The 15,561-nt window shown below is 42.5% G+C and overlaps 1 protein-coding gene across 1 annotated transcript; it reads left to right on the forward strand.

Annotated features, from left to right (window-relative positions):
* Positions 1-9,758: 9,758 nt before the first annotated feature.
* LOC136393566 (olfactory receptor-like protein OLF3) lies at positions 9,759-10,700 on the forward strand. The gene has a single exon (XM_066366212.1). The coding sequence runs from the start codon at positions 9,759-9,761 to the stop codon at positions 10,698-10,700; it is 942 nt and encodes a 313-aa protein (XP_066222309.1).
* The last annotated feature ends 4,861 nt before the right edge of the window (positions 10,701-15,561 follow it).

Consider the following 15,561-nt stretch of genomic DNA (forward strand, 5'->3'; position numbering starts at 1 on the left):
TACAATATTAGTAAATAAAACTTTTTAAAAATCACAGGTGCAGAGTTGAGTTAATTGATTAATAGTACTCCTTAATATATGGAACATTAATCAATTGTGGAAGGCCTTTCGTTACTTTTTAAAAATTAATTCTCTTTTATCTCATTTTACTCTTATTTCTTCCTTGCTTATGGACAGCTGTTCTAATATGCTTAATGTATATAATTGTGTTCAGGTACATTTATGTACTTTTTAAAAGTGCATTATATGGTTAACTACTCATCCTGTGTCTATACTATGTAACACTACATTTTTAAGACCCACACATATTGCTTGTTGACTGCTTCTAAGCATTCATAGTAATCCGTGGTGTTCACCGTATTTCAGCTGTCACTCTTTGTTAGGGAACCCAACTCCGCCCTGCCACCACCTCACATGGCCTCACATTGAACATCACAATATATGCACAGATTGTGTATTGTGCTTAGAAAGTTGGTTGGGATGATTGTACTTTTATTAACAATTCTGAACGCTAAAAAATTCCTAAGTACAAACCAGGGCAAGGAAGGTTGTCTTCCTTAAAGTGAAAGGCGAGGTGAAGTTCTGAAAGGTCATGGGGTGGTGGTCGAGTTCTAAATGTGGAGAACAGTTTAACAATGAGCAGCATGTGTTTAGGGACTGGCATGGAAAGGTGTGGAGATGGTATCAAGTAAGATGACCAATCGTCCTCCTTTAGGGAGAACAGTCCTTCTTTTGTAAGTTCCATCCTCCCTCGAAAAGTATCCTCCTACATGTCCTCCTTTTTGATATCGGAAGACTAATCTGTAAATGTCTGTATTCGATTGATGCAGAGTCAATCCATTGCGTGTGATGTGACGTATTTGTATTTGACATGATGATTCGTCAAGAATCAGTACAAGCCCTGGCCGGTTGGCTCAGTGGTAGAGCATCGGCCTGGCGTGCAGGAGTCCCAGGTTCGATTCCTGGCCAGGGCACATAGGAGAAGTGCCCATCTGCTTCTCCACCCCTCCCCCTCTCCTTCCTCTCTGTCTCTCTCTTCCCCTCCCACAGCCAAGGCTCCATTGGAGCAAAGTTGGCCCGGGCGCTGAGGATGGCTCCATGACCTCTGCCTCAGGCACTAGAATGGCTCTGGTTGCAACAGAGCAACGCCCCAGATGGGTGGAACATTGCCCCCTGGTGGGCATGCCAGGTGGATCCTGGTCGGGCACATGCGGGAGTCTGTCTGACTGCCTCCCCGTTTCCAACTTCAGAAAAATACAAAAAAAAAGAATCAGTACAGTGCGGCGAGAAGCGATTATGAGACACATGCACTCTGCATGGGAGACCTTGAGAGAGCGTGCAGTATACCCAGCGCACAAATGGCTTTGTGTACTTCTTCCTGAAACATGACATGGCACATACAACATTATAGACTTACGATTATTTCTTTCTCAGTGACTATTCAGTCATAGACAGGTAAGACAATTCACATTTTATTTATTCATTATCTATATTTAATAATTTCCAAATATGTATAATTTTATTTACAAGTATTTTCCCAAAATTCGAGTTTTAAAGTGGAAATCCAACCTCAAACCATATCTATTAATAAAACATTTTGATTAAATAGTTGCATAAAACAGATGTTTTTTAATTAGAAAATGATAAATACACCTGAATATCACTCCAAATTAGTGGTTTTCTTTGATATTTAGTTTTACTAAATGAGTACTTTTTTCTTACAATTATTAAAAATTAATAGGCATGTAAGCACAATTACAATATAAAATATTACAAATGTTTTTATTATGCATTTATTATATTATACTGTATTATTGTTGCAATGAATAAAATGTTTCTTTTATTTACAATATTGTTTTCTTCTATTTATTTTTGTCCTTTTTTTATTGTAAAAAAGTTGGTCACCTTATATCAAGAAACATGTATGGTTTGGCAAACCATATGTCAACCCAATAAAATAAAAAATAAAGGTCTCCCTGCCCATGCTCAGATTAGACCATGTCCCACAGAGCGTCCCAATGATGGCCTGGCCCCAGGGCTGTTGCTCAAAGGAATGTGGAGATGGGTGGCTTGGAATGAGGACTTTGAGATGTTATCATATATTCTGCTCATAAAGTGGGATAAAATCCCCACCATTGAAAGGTGGTGCCACGGAAGACCCAGACATACCCCTCCTGAGAAATTAAAGTTTGGCAAGCTTCTTCCCATGCTCCGGGGACCAGGAAATAAAACTTTCACTGGCAAAGTTGAAATGTAGGTGAGGGTATTAGGTGGAGCAGTGACCAGACAGGGGGTGGAAAAATAAAAGAAATTCAATAAACAAAATATAATTGGCCTCTTGAGATGTCGTCACGAAAGTTAGAAAAAGTTACCTTACCCGGCAACACTTGCTTCAAATTACCCAGCTCTCCCCACCTTGCACAGGACGGCCTCCTCCACTCTCCAAGGGTGAGTCTGGTAGTTTACAGTCTTTCTTCAGCGCTTATTTAGGAAGATAAATTACAAAACCATGTTCTGAATCCATGCCTCCTTCTGTATTCTTCACCCCTAAGAGGATGGCAGTTTGATATAAATGACCTCTAGTTGCAATCTGTCCTAAGAAAAATGTTCTCTCTATCCAAATTAGAACCGTTGATGTGTTTTAGGGTCCCCCACTTGTGATGAGCTTGAGAATGCTAATGAGTAGGGGCCAGATTTGCAGACTTGATCTCTGGCCTTTCATCATCTCAGGGAAACAGGGGTGAGATGCCAGGTCTGTGCTGATGGGCCTTTTCTTTGCTGATGTCTGTGGATGTCTCTTCATACGGCTCTTTTCTCTTCATACGGAATTTCTGTTTGGGGAACAAGTTTTTCAAGTAGCATCTTCATCTGAAATGCTTTCCATAGTTGCACATGTGGGGGCTGGACAGGAATATAACTTAACCTCTCTGGGTCCCAATGTCCACACCGTGTGCTGAATAGGTCACTCAATAGCCGGTGCATGTTTTTAAAATAGTCTTATATTTTCAAGTTTATTTCCAGTTGCATATTGATACATCACTTTGGTTATTTTATTGTTGCTAGGTAACTGTGTATATTCCTCTGGGAGAAGGATTCCTTATGCCATTCTCTTCATTTTACAGATGTGAAAACTGACTGTGGTAGGATTTTAGAAGAATATGTGCTTTTTCGTAAAGCATCAGTCCAAGGAAAGGGTCTTTCAACGTGAAAATAAAATGTTTGAGTTGCATAGAAATTATCAAAACAGACAAATCTGCTGTTGGGTCACGATAAGTGCAGGAATTCTACTTAAAATTAAATTTCGTGTGGGCTCCTCGCCATGACTGGTTCCAGCTTGATGCTCATCCTCCACAAGTACCTTGGGACAAAGGAGAGAAAACAGCCCTTTAATAGCAAAGGGGCTGGGAAGGAGTGGAGCAGGGGGCCCTCAGACAGGCCTGCAGGAGGCAGATTGACCCTGAAGCCCTGGCTTCTTCTCCAGCTCAAATCTGCGCCATCCCCCCTCCCCCCACTTCCTTTCTGCTCTCTGTGCATTTTTACTGGGTCTTTTTTTCTTCATCTCGTGTCTGATAAAAGGGATACAGGCTTGTGATCAGCTCCACGGTGCTCTGACAATGCAGAGATGATGCTGGACGTACTTGCTCCTTGTTACAGAGCAGATCGTAATCAAGGGGCTGAAGAACGGAAATTAAGCTTGTGTGGAAATAATTCAATAATGCCAAATATATATCTATACCTTAGGTGAGGGGTTTTGAGTCTTCTTTCGGTGGGAAATTTGGGGTTTTTCAGTAATGTAACTGAGAAAGAAATTTATCCTGAAGATATGTGTTTTGGGGGGGGGGTGTTTGTGGGTGTGGGGGTTGTCTTCAAAGATCTCACTTTTCAAATTTTCTGAGGATCCATTGATTTCCCTGGTAAATATATTTTGATCAAGGTTTCCAGTGTGGGATGGTCAGCAATGGGGGGTGGTCATGTGAGACACCAGACCTGGGAACTTTGGATAGAACCGCCTGCCCACATCCAGGTGCGCCAAAAGAAACTTCCCAGGAGCCCTTTGGAAAAAAGCGACCGTCTGCCAACCAGTGAGATTTCACCACGTCATATTAGCTCGACCACCCTAGAGACCCTTTAAATATCTCCCACACGGGTCACTCCATGCAGCTTCCCTAGCCTCTGTCCCTGGGGCTAGGGAACCTCGTCGGACAGGATGTGCTCTGTACTCAATAATGCCTTTTATTATTCCACACTTCGTGGCTTCGGATCCTTCCTTCTTCTTGGCGAGGAAAAATACCTTACATCCAGCATGGTAGGACCGAATTCTAGAAAAATGACACTGCCAGGAAGAACTAAACACCACACTCTGGGACTGAATACCAGGATAAATAAAATATCGGAAGCCCTGGGTATAAAATATAAGATAACTAGCAATGTGCAAATTGATTAAATGTCGAGAAAATGGCATTTATTATAAATGTTATTTTCAATTTTGTTTTCTTTAATTTTCATTGTTTCAATTTCTTCCCCATTTGATTTTGTTTTTGTTGACTTGGTTTCTTCATTGTACTTTCTTCTTTTAGTCTTCCTCTCTTCCCAACTCACTGTCTCAACTTTTCACTTTGCTGCATGGATAGTGTGTCAATAACTCCTTATTTACATCTCAGGATCCTCCCCTTTTCTGTCACTTACCCATTATGTACAGCTTTCTCTTTCATATGTTTATTTATCTACCTCCTGTCTACTTATTTAAATTTGGGCTAGTTTTGATTTTTTGAAGAAAGACATTTAGTAAGTATATATTACCATCTGTGAAGGTTTAAAAAATTTTATTTAAATACTTTTTTATTGATTAATTTTAGAGAGAGAGATTGAGGAAGAGAGAGAGAGAGAGAGAGATGCGGGTTTGTTGTTCCACTTACTGATTCACTGTATGTGCCCTGACCGGGTATCAAACCTACAACCTTCGTGTATCAGGACATGCTCTAACCAGTTCAGCTACCTGGCCAGGGTTGTTAAGAATTTTTTTTTTTTAACTGAGATGCAATTCACATAATATGAAATTGGCCATTTTATAGTGCACAATTCAGAGGCATTTAGTACACTCAGTGTTGTGTTGGCTTCCTATTTGTGCATATAAAACTAAGTAGGTATGAAAAGGAGTCCATGAATAGCTTGGGTACGAGCAAGTATTTCTGTGTGGGACCCAAAGGGACACTATGGAAAGAACCCCTGGCTCTCCTCCCCACTTCTGTAGTGATGTTGCCGTAAGTACACGGCTGCTCAACAGGTTACCTTTGCCTTTGATGTGATTGCCAAGTGAACAGAAACATAACCTCTTCCTCAGGTTAGTATGACAGTAATTACTTACACAAACAGTGGGGGATATGTGAGCACTATTTATAAATACTCATCATGCAGAGAATGGATTCCACGTTCCGTGTGATCAATAGCTCAGAAGGGAGGAATCTTCCCAACCAGCTAAGACTCATCCCTACCATCCAGGACCCTATGCTTTACCTTCTACCTGTTAGGGTCATTCATTGAGCTAGACAAAAATATCCTTAGGTTCAAATCTTCTTTTGAAAGTTGATTTTTAAAAATAAGCACTCAATCAATCTTTTTCCAATATTAGACCATTATTGTATCCTTATTGTCCATACTCAGACCCCTGCATTTTTTTTCTTTGAGGGGGAAGAAGAGACTTCCCACCAAGGATCTGCTGTAAGCTGCTGTATTCATCATCATAGCAGATACAAAGCAGAAGCATGGTCACCTTTTCAAGTTCATAAAAGAGTCAGCCAGTTAATCACATCCACAAGGAGAGTGTCCTCGATGGGGCGCATGTGCTGTGTTACAGTTCCTCCCTCTCATCGTGGCCATGTGGCTTAAGGGTCCGACTTCAAGTTCACAGGTGAGTGGGAGAGGCCTACTCTGGTCCACTATTACACCAGAGTGAATGGGATCAAAAGTAGGAACCCAGTCCTCTTGTTATATCTCCTAATTTTTGTGTTAGGTGACTCCGCAGCAGTGACAGTCACTTTGCTGCGCATTCACAGGGTTGCGCTATGTATAGGAGTAGCATAACCCATGTCCTCCCCTAGCCACTCACTCTGCCTCTTTCTTTTCATCTGCAAAACGGAGGTAATAAGCCAAAGTTCAGCATGTTGTGATAATACTACATTACATTATACTGTATTATTTTAATAGATACAGAAAGTATTTAATAGAATGCCCAGTACAGAGTAGATGTTCAGCTAACAGTGTTCATATCAACTTGATATAGAAAAAAAGTGCAGTTACGGTTTTATGTTTTTGTTTTTTTTTTTTTTTCATTTTTCTGAAGCTGGAAACAGGGAGAGACAGTCAGACAGACTCCCGCATGCGCCCGACCGGGATCCACCCGGCACGCCCACCATGGGGCGAAGCTCTGCCCACCAGGGGGCGATGCTCTGCCCATCCTGGGCGTTGCCATGTTGCGACCAGAGCCACTCTAGCGCCTGAGGCAGAGACCAAAGAGCCATCCCCAGCGCCCGGGCCATTTTTGCTCCAATGGAGCCTTGGCTGCGGGAGGGGAAGAGAGAGAGAGGAAAGCGCGGCGGAGGGGTGGAGAAGCAAATGGGCACTTCTCCTGTGTGCCCTGGCCAGGAATCGAACCCGGGTCCTCCGCACGCTAGGCCGACGCTCTACCGCTGAGCCAACCGGCCAGGGCCGCAGTTATGGTTTTAAATTCTTCACTTAATATTCTCCCCACCCCAGGGAATTTTTGCGCATCGGCTTAGTGAGAGCATTTCAGGAGTTTCTTTGTTTTTCTCCCACCATCTGCCCCAAAGGAATCGACAGGTGCTGAGATTTTCTGCGTTGGAACTTGACCATTCAGTGATTCACAGGGTGAATGAGTTGGGTAAGTCTTGGAAACAACTTTACAAAGAAACAGATTTTGCATTGACTTGAACACATCACTTTAAAAACATACAGAATCTATTTTGTTTTTTAAAATTGCTTGCCCAAGTAACATGTCACTTGGAAATACACTTGCCTGACTCCGTGACTGAGCGAAAACACCACGGCTTTCAGCACAAATACCCTACTTTTGGGTATGTCTTTGGAAACAGGTAGGAAACACTATTTGTTTTATTGTTGTTTGCTTGATTTTTAAGCACCGACTTTTCTTGAAGTCCAGTTGTAGAAGTGTAACAGTGTAACTGAATCCACTGTCATCGTCACCTTCCCATTCTAGCCACCTGCGTGCACACACGTACTTGCCGACAGGCCTGTAGGAGCTGTGGCATCGCAGCTACGATTTAGCCCTTGGCGGACAGGACTGAAGAAAGGTCCTTTGGAATCAGTCTTACATACCACATAGGACAAACCACAGTTGTGCCTTTGGAGAACAGGTCACAACAGAAATACTTCTAGAAAACCATTTGACCTCACTGAATTACGTTTTAGGTTTTGCTTGTGATTTGCATGGTTGTGTAGTTTATTTAATTAAATCCTAACACAGAGTAAAAGTGTGGATTTCCTCAACATCTGTGTTGTCAGCATATTTTGAAATATGTGTGTGTACGTATCTATATGTCATCTATAGCCATCAGGGTGTTTGGTGGGAAGGAGAAAATAAAGGGAAAAGTAAACATGTGGAGGAAATGTAGCTCAATATTTAGATTTAAAATGACACCCTCAAGAAAAAGAATTATAATGAATTTTCCAGGGAACTCCCTTGCCTATCAACATGGACCAGATGACCCCCTCAACCCAAATATCCCGAAAACTGCAAGCGTAGGAAGCCATATGTCAGGAACAGAGCAATTGGATGGGGAAGGGGGAATGAGACTTGCATTTAGATGTATTTTGTGGTGTGTTCTCTTTAGCTATTGGTGGACCCCGAGAAAGTGTTGCAGTGTCTGAAGTACATTAACACAAGGCTCAGAAAGCACTATAAACATTACCCGTCCACATTGTCATCTGAGCTTTCATGGCGAGGACATTTTTCAACCAATACAATGGCAATATTTTCTCTTCCAGTGTAAAATGTTAGCAGAACTAAAAGAAATCAGTGTACACAGAGGTAGGACACACACACACAAAAAAAATATTACAAGGAAGGGACTATAAAAAATTAAGACCACGTTATTGATTTTCAGCCACGAGCCTAAACCACCTGATAATATTGAATATTCTATTCTAGGAGAATATTATTCTCGATTATAAACTACTTATTTGTCATGAAGATTTTGGATTCATTGTCTTTTCACACAGCACAGACTCTTACTGACATCTTTAAACACCTGCGTTTCTTTGCCTTCCTTGGAGCTGAGTGTCTTGTTGCAATGAATTCTGCTGTGGGTGACTGGATCTTCCAGGGCGGCCTGGCCGTGGATGTGGTAGCTGACATTGTTGGATCATTTCTGTCGTGTGGTGCTCAATTTCAGAAAGCACTGTTTCTAATAAGTGTCTTGAAATTTTGGACCTTATTCAAAACAATGCTAGATTCTGAATATTTTGTGACTAACCATCTGAATCTTGCTATCTTTATAATAGTGAACCACAATCTTAAGTTCCCTGTAGCACCTCAATGACACCCTCAAGAGGGGTACAATACCTCATAAGGGGTATGATATCTAACAACCATTCTAAAAGTTTGAAGCTGGAAGCTTTCAATAAATGTTACTGCAGTCTGCCAACCACGTATAGTTACAACATGAAGAGTCTAGACGCCATTTGAATAATGGCCTTACATGTATTGTCACAGGATTATTTCCAAGACCTCAGACTCCCCTCTGTATACTTTTGTGATGGATCACTCATTTCCTTCTGTAAGTGAGCAACCAGTTCTTTGTTTGGTGGTCAAAGAACTACTACCACCTATGACACTGAGTTCTATAGTTATGAGCTAATCTTCTGTCCTTCTGTCTTCACTGGTGAGGACACCAGGGTTATATTGTGAGTGAATGAGCTGTCCTTTCCTTAAGAAAACATTGTCATGCAGTAATAACCTGATGTCAATAAACACACCATTAAATTCCTCTTGGAGGGGCATAAGATATGAATTTTAGAAGCTGTGTACACCTTCTTTATGCAACAGCTGTTTCTTAAAGTAGACTATCTTGGGCTGATTGTGCCTAACTGGGACACTTGTGTGAGATATGTAGAGAGGAGACTTCCCACTCAACATTCTCAAAGTGAAAAGGCAAATTACAGAGGGTAAATTTAAAATGATTTATTAAAAAAAGGGTAAGAACATTTTTATTGAAAGCATTTAAGATTTCATAGATACAATCTACTGAAGAGAGGTAAAGTAAGGTTGTGTCAGAGATATTTAGAGAAGAAACCCACTAACAAAAAGTGGTTAAACGGCAGTGAACATTATTCAGAATTTTATCTTGCACGGGGACCAAGAACTTTCTCACCAGCAAGTCAAGGATTTTCCCTACAATAACTACGAAACTGAGTAGGATTTATGTCTAAATACTTTATTCATTTCCTTCTCCAATTTAAGAACAGATGTTTGGAAGACATTATGTTCCAATAAATTAAATTCCAAGAATGTAACTTCTTTTTTCTTGACTTCCAGCTGCTCAGCTGGATCCCCTGTGTTCTTCCTCTGGGGAGATGTTCAAGAAGAGTCTGGCTGAGATGTCTTAGGAAAACTTGCAGTTCAGATGGGTAGACCCTCCTCCATATGGTCAAAAGCCGCCCTTCCCATCCTGAGTTTGCATGATGTGCTCTGTCGACATCTTTAGTTAGGTCCTCAGAAACTCATGAGCCAGGGAAATAATACTCAGACATGGGTAAGTGAGTTCATTCTGTTGGGGCTGTCTAGGGACGGGGGGACTCAGGTCTCCCTCTTCGTCCTGTTCCTGACCATGTACTTGGTGACCGTTGTGGGGAATTTCCTCATTCTTCTTTTGATCCGACTGAACAGCAGGCTTCATACTCCCATGTACTTCTTCCTTACTGTTTTATCCTTGGTGGACCTTTGTTACTCAAACAGTATTGCCCCACAGCTGCTCGCCCACTTGCTCACAGTCCGGAAGTCCATCCCATTCCACAGCTGCGTGCTCCAGCTCTATGTGTCCCTGGCATTGGGTGGGTCTGAGTTCTTCCTGCTGGGAGCCATGGCCTATGACCGCTATGTGGCTGTGTGCCACCCGCTGCACTACACAGTCATCATGCATGGGGGGTTGTGTCTGGGACTGGCTGCTGGCTGCTTGGTGGCTGGTTTCACGAACTCCCTGATGGAAGCAGTCATGACCTTCCGGCTTCCGCTGTGTCACAATACTATTAACCATTTTGCCTGTGAGACCCTCGCTGTGCTGCGGCTAGCCTGCGTGGACATCTCCTTCAACATGGTCATGGTGGCCGTCTCAGGGTTCCTGGTGATCATGCTCCCTTGCTCCCTGGTCTTGTTCTCCTATGGCCGGATAGTTGCTGCCGTTCTGCGCATTCGCTCTGCTCAGGGACGCAGCAAAGCGTTTAGGACCTGTGCCTCCCACCTCACAGTGGTGTCCATGTGCTTTGGGGCTACCATCTTCACCTACCTAGGGCCACGGTCGGCCTCCTCCATGGAAGAAGAGAAGCTGGTTTCTCTCTTCTATGCCGTGGTGGCTCCTATGTTGAACCCTTTGATCTACAGCCTGAGAAATAAGGAAATGATGTCTTCTCTCCAGAAAGTTTTAGGGAAATGCAGAGACAAAAGATAGAGAATTGTAAGAACTTCTTGTTATCTGTCTTCAAAACAAAAGGGAGATCACATAAGTGTAGATGGAATGCCCACATTTACAACGAAGAGACTGTTATGGTCAGATCCTTGCATTTGAATGAAGTGTTCCTCTACCTGATTGGTGATTTCATTCTATAGACCGATATCAGATAATTTATGTCAGTGATCCATGAGAAAGCCTCATCTTAGACCATCTTGCCTCAGCTATCCGGTAGTATTCAGACTTTATCTGACCAGCTTTGGTTTTATTGGTGTATCAATGTCTGAAGGAATGATCTGTGGCTTCACTAAGCAGAGCTGGTTTGTGCAGTGAATAGTAGATGAATTCCACAGATTAGGGCTTCTTCTACCTCATAGAACAGAATGGAGACTGTCCACTCGAAAATACTCCAATTATTTCCTCCAGGATAATCAGAAGTAATTTCTCCAGCTCTTTCTTAAATAATAGCAATTTTTTAAAACTTTTAACACCATCTGTGTCTTAATCTAGAATGTGATATCATATCCTGAAATAAATAACACATGGACACAATATTTGTTCAGACCAGAGTATTGTAATTCATTTGCTTTTGAAGAAACAAATTTACTTTTAATGTGAAAAATATATGTGACTTTACTGTTGGTTTTTTTTATTCTGTGGTAAAATAGATATAACATAAAAGTTGCCAATTTAGCCATCTTTTAAGGATACAATTTAGTGGCATTAATTGCATTAAAAAATGTTATATAGACATCACTGTATCTATTTCCGAAATCATTCATCACCATAGTCTTTTTTTTTTTTTTTTTTTTCTGAAGCTGGAAACAGGGAGAGACAGTCAGACAGACTCCCGCATGCGCCCGACCGGAATCCACCCAGCATGCCCACCATGGGGCGACACTCTGCCCACCAGGGAGCGATGCTCTGCCCATCCTGGGCGTCGCCATGTTGCGACCAGAGCCACTCTAGCGCCTGAGGCAGAGGCCACAGAGCCATCCCCAGCGCCTGGGCCATCTTTGCTCCAATGGAGCCTTGGCTGCGGGAGGGGAAGAGAGAGACAGGGAGGAAGGCGCGGCGGAGGGGTGGAGAAGCAAATGGGCGCTTCTCCTGTGTGCCCTGGCCGGGAATCGAACCCGGGTCCTCCGCACGCTAGGCCGACGCTCTACACCATAGTCTTTTATTTAGTTAATTTTCCAAGACCTATTTTCTAGAAACTGGTTACAAAGTCTCCACACCAATTGCATTTTAACTTAAATGTAGGTATGTCTATTTAGTTCTGCTAATTGTTATTATTGATTTCACATATCACGCCAAGATTATTTTGCATTTTGCTCCTCCATTTATTCCTTTAGTTTACTTTTTCTATCTGTTCCATAGATAAAATAAGCAGAAAAAGTTATAAGAAGAAATACCAAATAATACATGTCAATTCTATATCACTGTGAACCTACCTCCAGGTAGCAAAAATGGGTCCAGATGTCATATAATTGAAATCACATAATACATAGCCTGTTCAGATTAGCTTCTTTGCTTTAGTAACGTACATTTACATTTTCTCCATGTCTTTTCATGGCTCAGTAGCTCATTTATTTTTGGAACTGAATAATACTCCATTATCTGTGTGTATCAGTTTATCTGTTCATCTACCAAAGGAAACCTTGTTTGTTTTTAAGTTTGGGTAATTACAAATAAAGAACTGCCAGGTTTTGTGTGGACATATTTTCAACTCCCTTGGGTGAATACCAAGACACATAATTGCTGGATCATATGGTAAATGTATGTTTAGTTTTATAAAACAAAACAAAACAAAACTGTCTTCCAAAGTGTCTGCACCATGTTGCAACACGACCAGCAATAAATGAGAGTTTCTATTGCTCCGTATTTCAGCCACAATTGGTATTGTCAGTGTTCTGAATTTTGGCCATTTTAACAGGTGGGTAGTAGTATCCCACTGTTGTTTTAATTTACATTTCCCTGATGATGTATGACGTGAAGCACCTTTTTCTATATTTATTTGCCACCTGTGTATCTTTGGTGAGGTGTTTTGTTAAGGTTTGGGGCCATTTTTAAATCAGATTTTCTTATTGTCAAGTTTTGAGAGTCCTTTGTATATTTTGGATAATAAGTGTTGACCAGATATGTCTTTTGCCAAAACTTTCTTCCAGTGTGTGGCTTGTCTTTTTATTCTCCTGAGAGGATTCACCTTTTAATGGTGACAAGTGCATAGTTACATATGCAAGAACTCAATAAAATTATTACCCATTCATCCTTTAAAAGACTTTCACAATTATAACAAAAAATGTGAAAATGACTTCAGGCAATCAAAAAATGGCTTAAACTAAAGGCCCAGGGGTGTGAAAATTAAGTTGTGATAGGTGAGGCAACAAGCTAAAAACCCCAGAGTATTAAAATTAAGCTTTTTAAAACTTAATTTAAAGCTTTTATGCTTTAAAGTTTTATGTGTTGAGGGCAAAGAAATAAAAGCCAGAGTAATAAGTACAAAATAAAGCTGCCACTCCTACAGGATATGAGGACTTGGACACAGCTCAGTTGCGAAAGAGGTTTTAATTAGATCTAATTAATCACTTTTTCCCCTTAAAAGACTATCCCACGCAATTTTGCCATGCCTCACAACCCTGTTTACTGAGGCTGGCAGGAAGTCCGCACTATATGAGTTGTCTTGCATCATGTGGATTTTTTTTTTTAAATCTCAATTTGACCTACACATCTTACCCAAACGCCAACCTCCTGTGATACCACAATCACTCGTAGTCATCATGGGAAACTCACTCTCCGTTTCCAGCAAAAGGTTTTATATTCTGAGTGTCTTCCTCGAATGCATCTTCTGTTTCTTCTCTCCTTGAACCTGGCTGTTCACTGAGCACTCGGGTTCCCCTCAGCCTCCCAGGCACAGCGTCTTTGCCTCCCCCAGCTCCTCCTAACACTGTAGAAAGGTGACGAGGGCCCCTTTCCTGATCCTCTGCCCATCCCAGATCATTGCTCTTGACTCTTCTCTAAGCAGCTCCAGCATCTGTGAAGCACCTGCTATCAAACTACAGCACCATCTCCCCTCTTTCTTTCCTCATTGGCCATCCGCGCTCTTCACTGTACACAGTGTAACTCCTTCTGCCCGCCCACGTGGGAATTCCTTCATCCATGCCGATCCGCTGGGCATCTGGCCTCCCAGGTAGTGGACTTCTGTCTCCTCCCAATGCCTTTGACCTCTGACCCGCTCTCGGTCACCCATTGCTGGGATTATTCCCCAGACCATTTTGTTGCCAAAACTTGTGCTGCCTCTGACATCTCCATCTCAAGTTCCCCACTCAGACCCTGTCTCCGATTCCTATCTTTCCAACACATTCTCACCCCACCATGACCTCTGCTAGGTGAGCCCTAACACATTTTCTCCTCCATTGCCACCCCTGTCCCCACACCTTGTCTTGTGACCCTTCTTTCCCAGCATGGGTCCCATGCAGGCTTCCTTCCGTGAACGCTGTGGTCATCTCAAGGGTGCATTTGCAGTTAGTGCTCCGCTCCTACGTCCAGAAGTAGATCTGCTATCAGGCTAATAAACTGAAGCGTTGGGGCCCTTACTTGTCCACATGGGGACTAGTAACATACGGAGGTGACATCCTACTCAGCACTAAAAACAAACTCCCCTTATGATTGAAAAACCTGGACATAACACGACAACAGACAGAAGCCACCAGCCAAGGGACCCCAGGACCTGAGGGACAACAGTGAGTTTCCAGAGTTTCCTGATCCCCTCCACCAGGTACCTTGGACAGAGATCCAAAAAATTCTCCAACCAAAAACAGGTTCAGACAAAAACACCTCCAGGAAAAGCCTCTAGAGCTGCATGCTAAGATAAGATTGAGTCAGTATGTCACGGACAGTAGTCAATTTGTATCTACTGAACATCTCCAAACGATCTGGGATTAATCGTATGAAATTTGGACCCCAGACATTTTGTATGAAGGATCCCAGTTGTGGTAATCCACAGAACCCTCTCACCATCGCTGGGCGTTCCCCATCTTTGGAGAAGTGTGCTCCCCCTTTCCAGGTGCTCCCACCCCCCTACACACTGCCAGGACAGCAGGTGACCAGATGTGGTTGATGCAACTGTTGTCTGGTCGACACCCTGTCATTTACATATCCACTAGTGACTGCCACATTGCAATATCATTAAAGTCCATGTTGGGAAATTGTGAAGCATATAAAATCATACATGTTGGAGTTTTTCCAGGATTTTGAGATAAATTCAGGCCAGAGATGGGAAAGAATTACCTTATTTTTATTTGCAAATAAAGGTTTTCAGACTTCCATCCTAGCAGAGAAATGTAGGAAAGGCTGCTTAATTGCCATCGATAAGGGTGGCAGATGGAATTGTTTATAACTGCTAGTGTCTCCGTGGACGGTTTGTGTCGCTACAGTGACTCTGACAGCTTTTCTCTCCGTGAGGGCTGCTTCAGAGCCCAGCAGATTATAGAGAGCAATGTTCAGTCAGCTAGAGTTTGTCCCAGAACATCAAACATTGACCAAGTCACTCCCAAGGGCAGTTGACAAAGTAATGATGATCCCATTGCATGATAAATTTATTTAGTCCACGGTGATGCCACAAGCATTTATAACAGAAAGTTTAATTTAAAAATGTGGCCCTGGCCGGTTGGCTCAGTGGTAGAGAGTTGGCCTGGTGTGCGGAAGTCCCGGGTTTGATTCCCGGCCAGGGCACACAGGAGAAGTGCCCATCTGTTTCTCCACCCCTCCCCCTCTCCTTCCTCTCTGTCTCTCTCTTCCCCTCCCTCAGCCAAGGCTCCATTGGAGTAAAAGTTTGCCCGGGCGCTGAGGATGGCTCTGTGGC

Source organism: Saccopteryx leptura, chromosome 2, assembly GCF_036850995.1.
Source record: "Saccopteryx leptura isolate mSacLep1 chromosome 2, mSacLep1_pri_phased_curated, whole genome shotgun sequence".
Classification (NCBI taxonomy): Eukaryota; Metazoa; Chordata; class Mammalia; order Chiroptera; family Emballonuridae; genus Saccopteryx; species Saccopteryx leptura.

Excerpts from the sequence above, each read along its gene's own strand:
- LOC136393566 (XM_066366212.1), top strand. The coding sequence starts at position 9,759 with ATGAGCCAGGGAAATAATACTCAGACATGGGTAAGTGAGTTCATTCTG.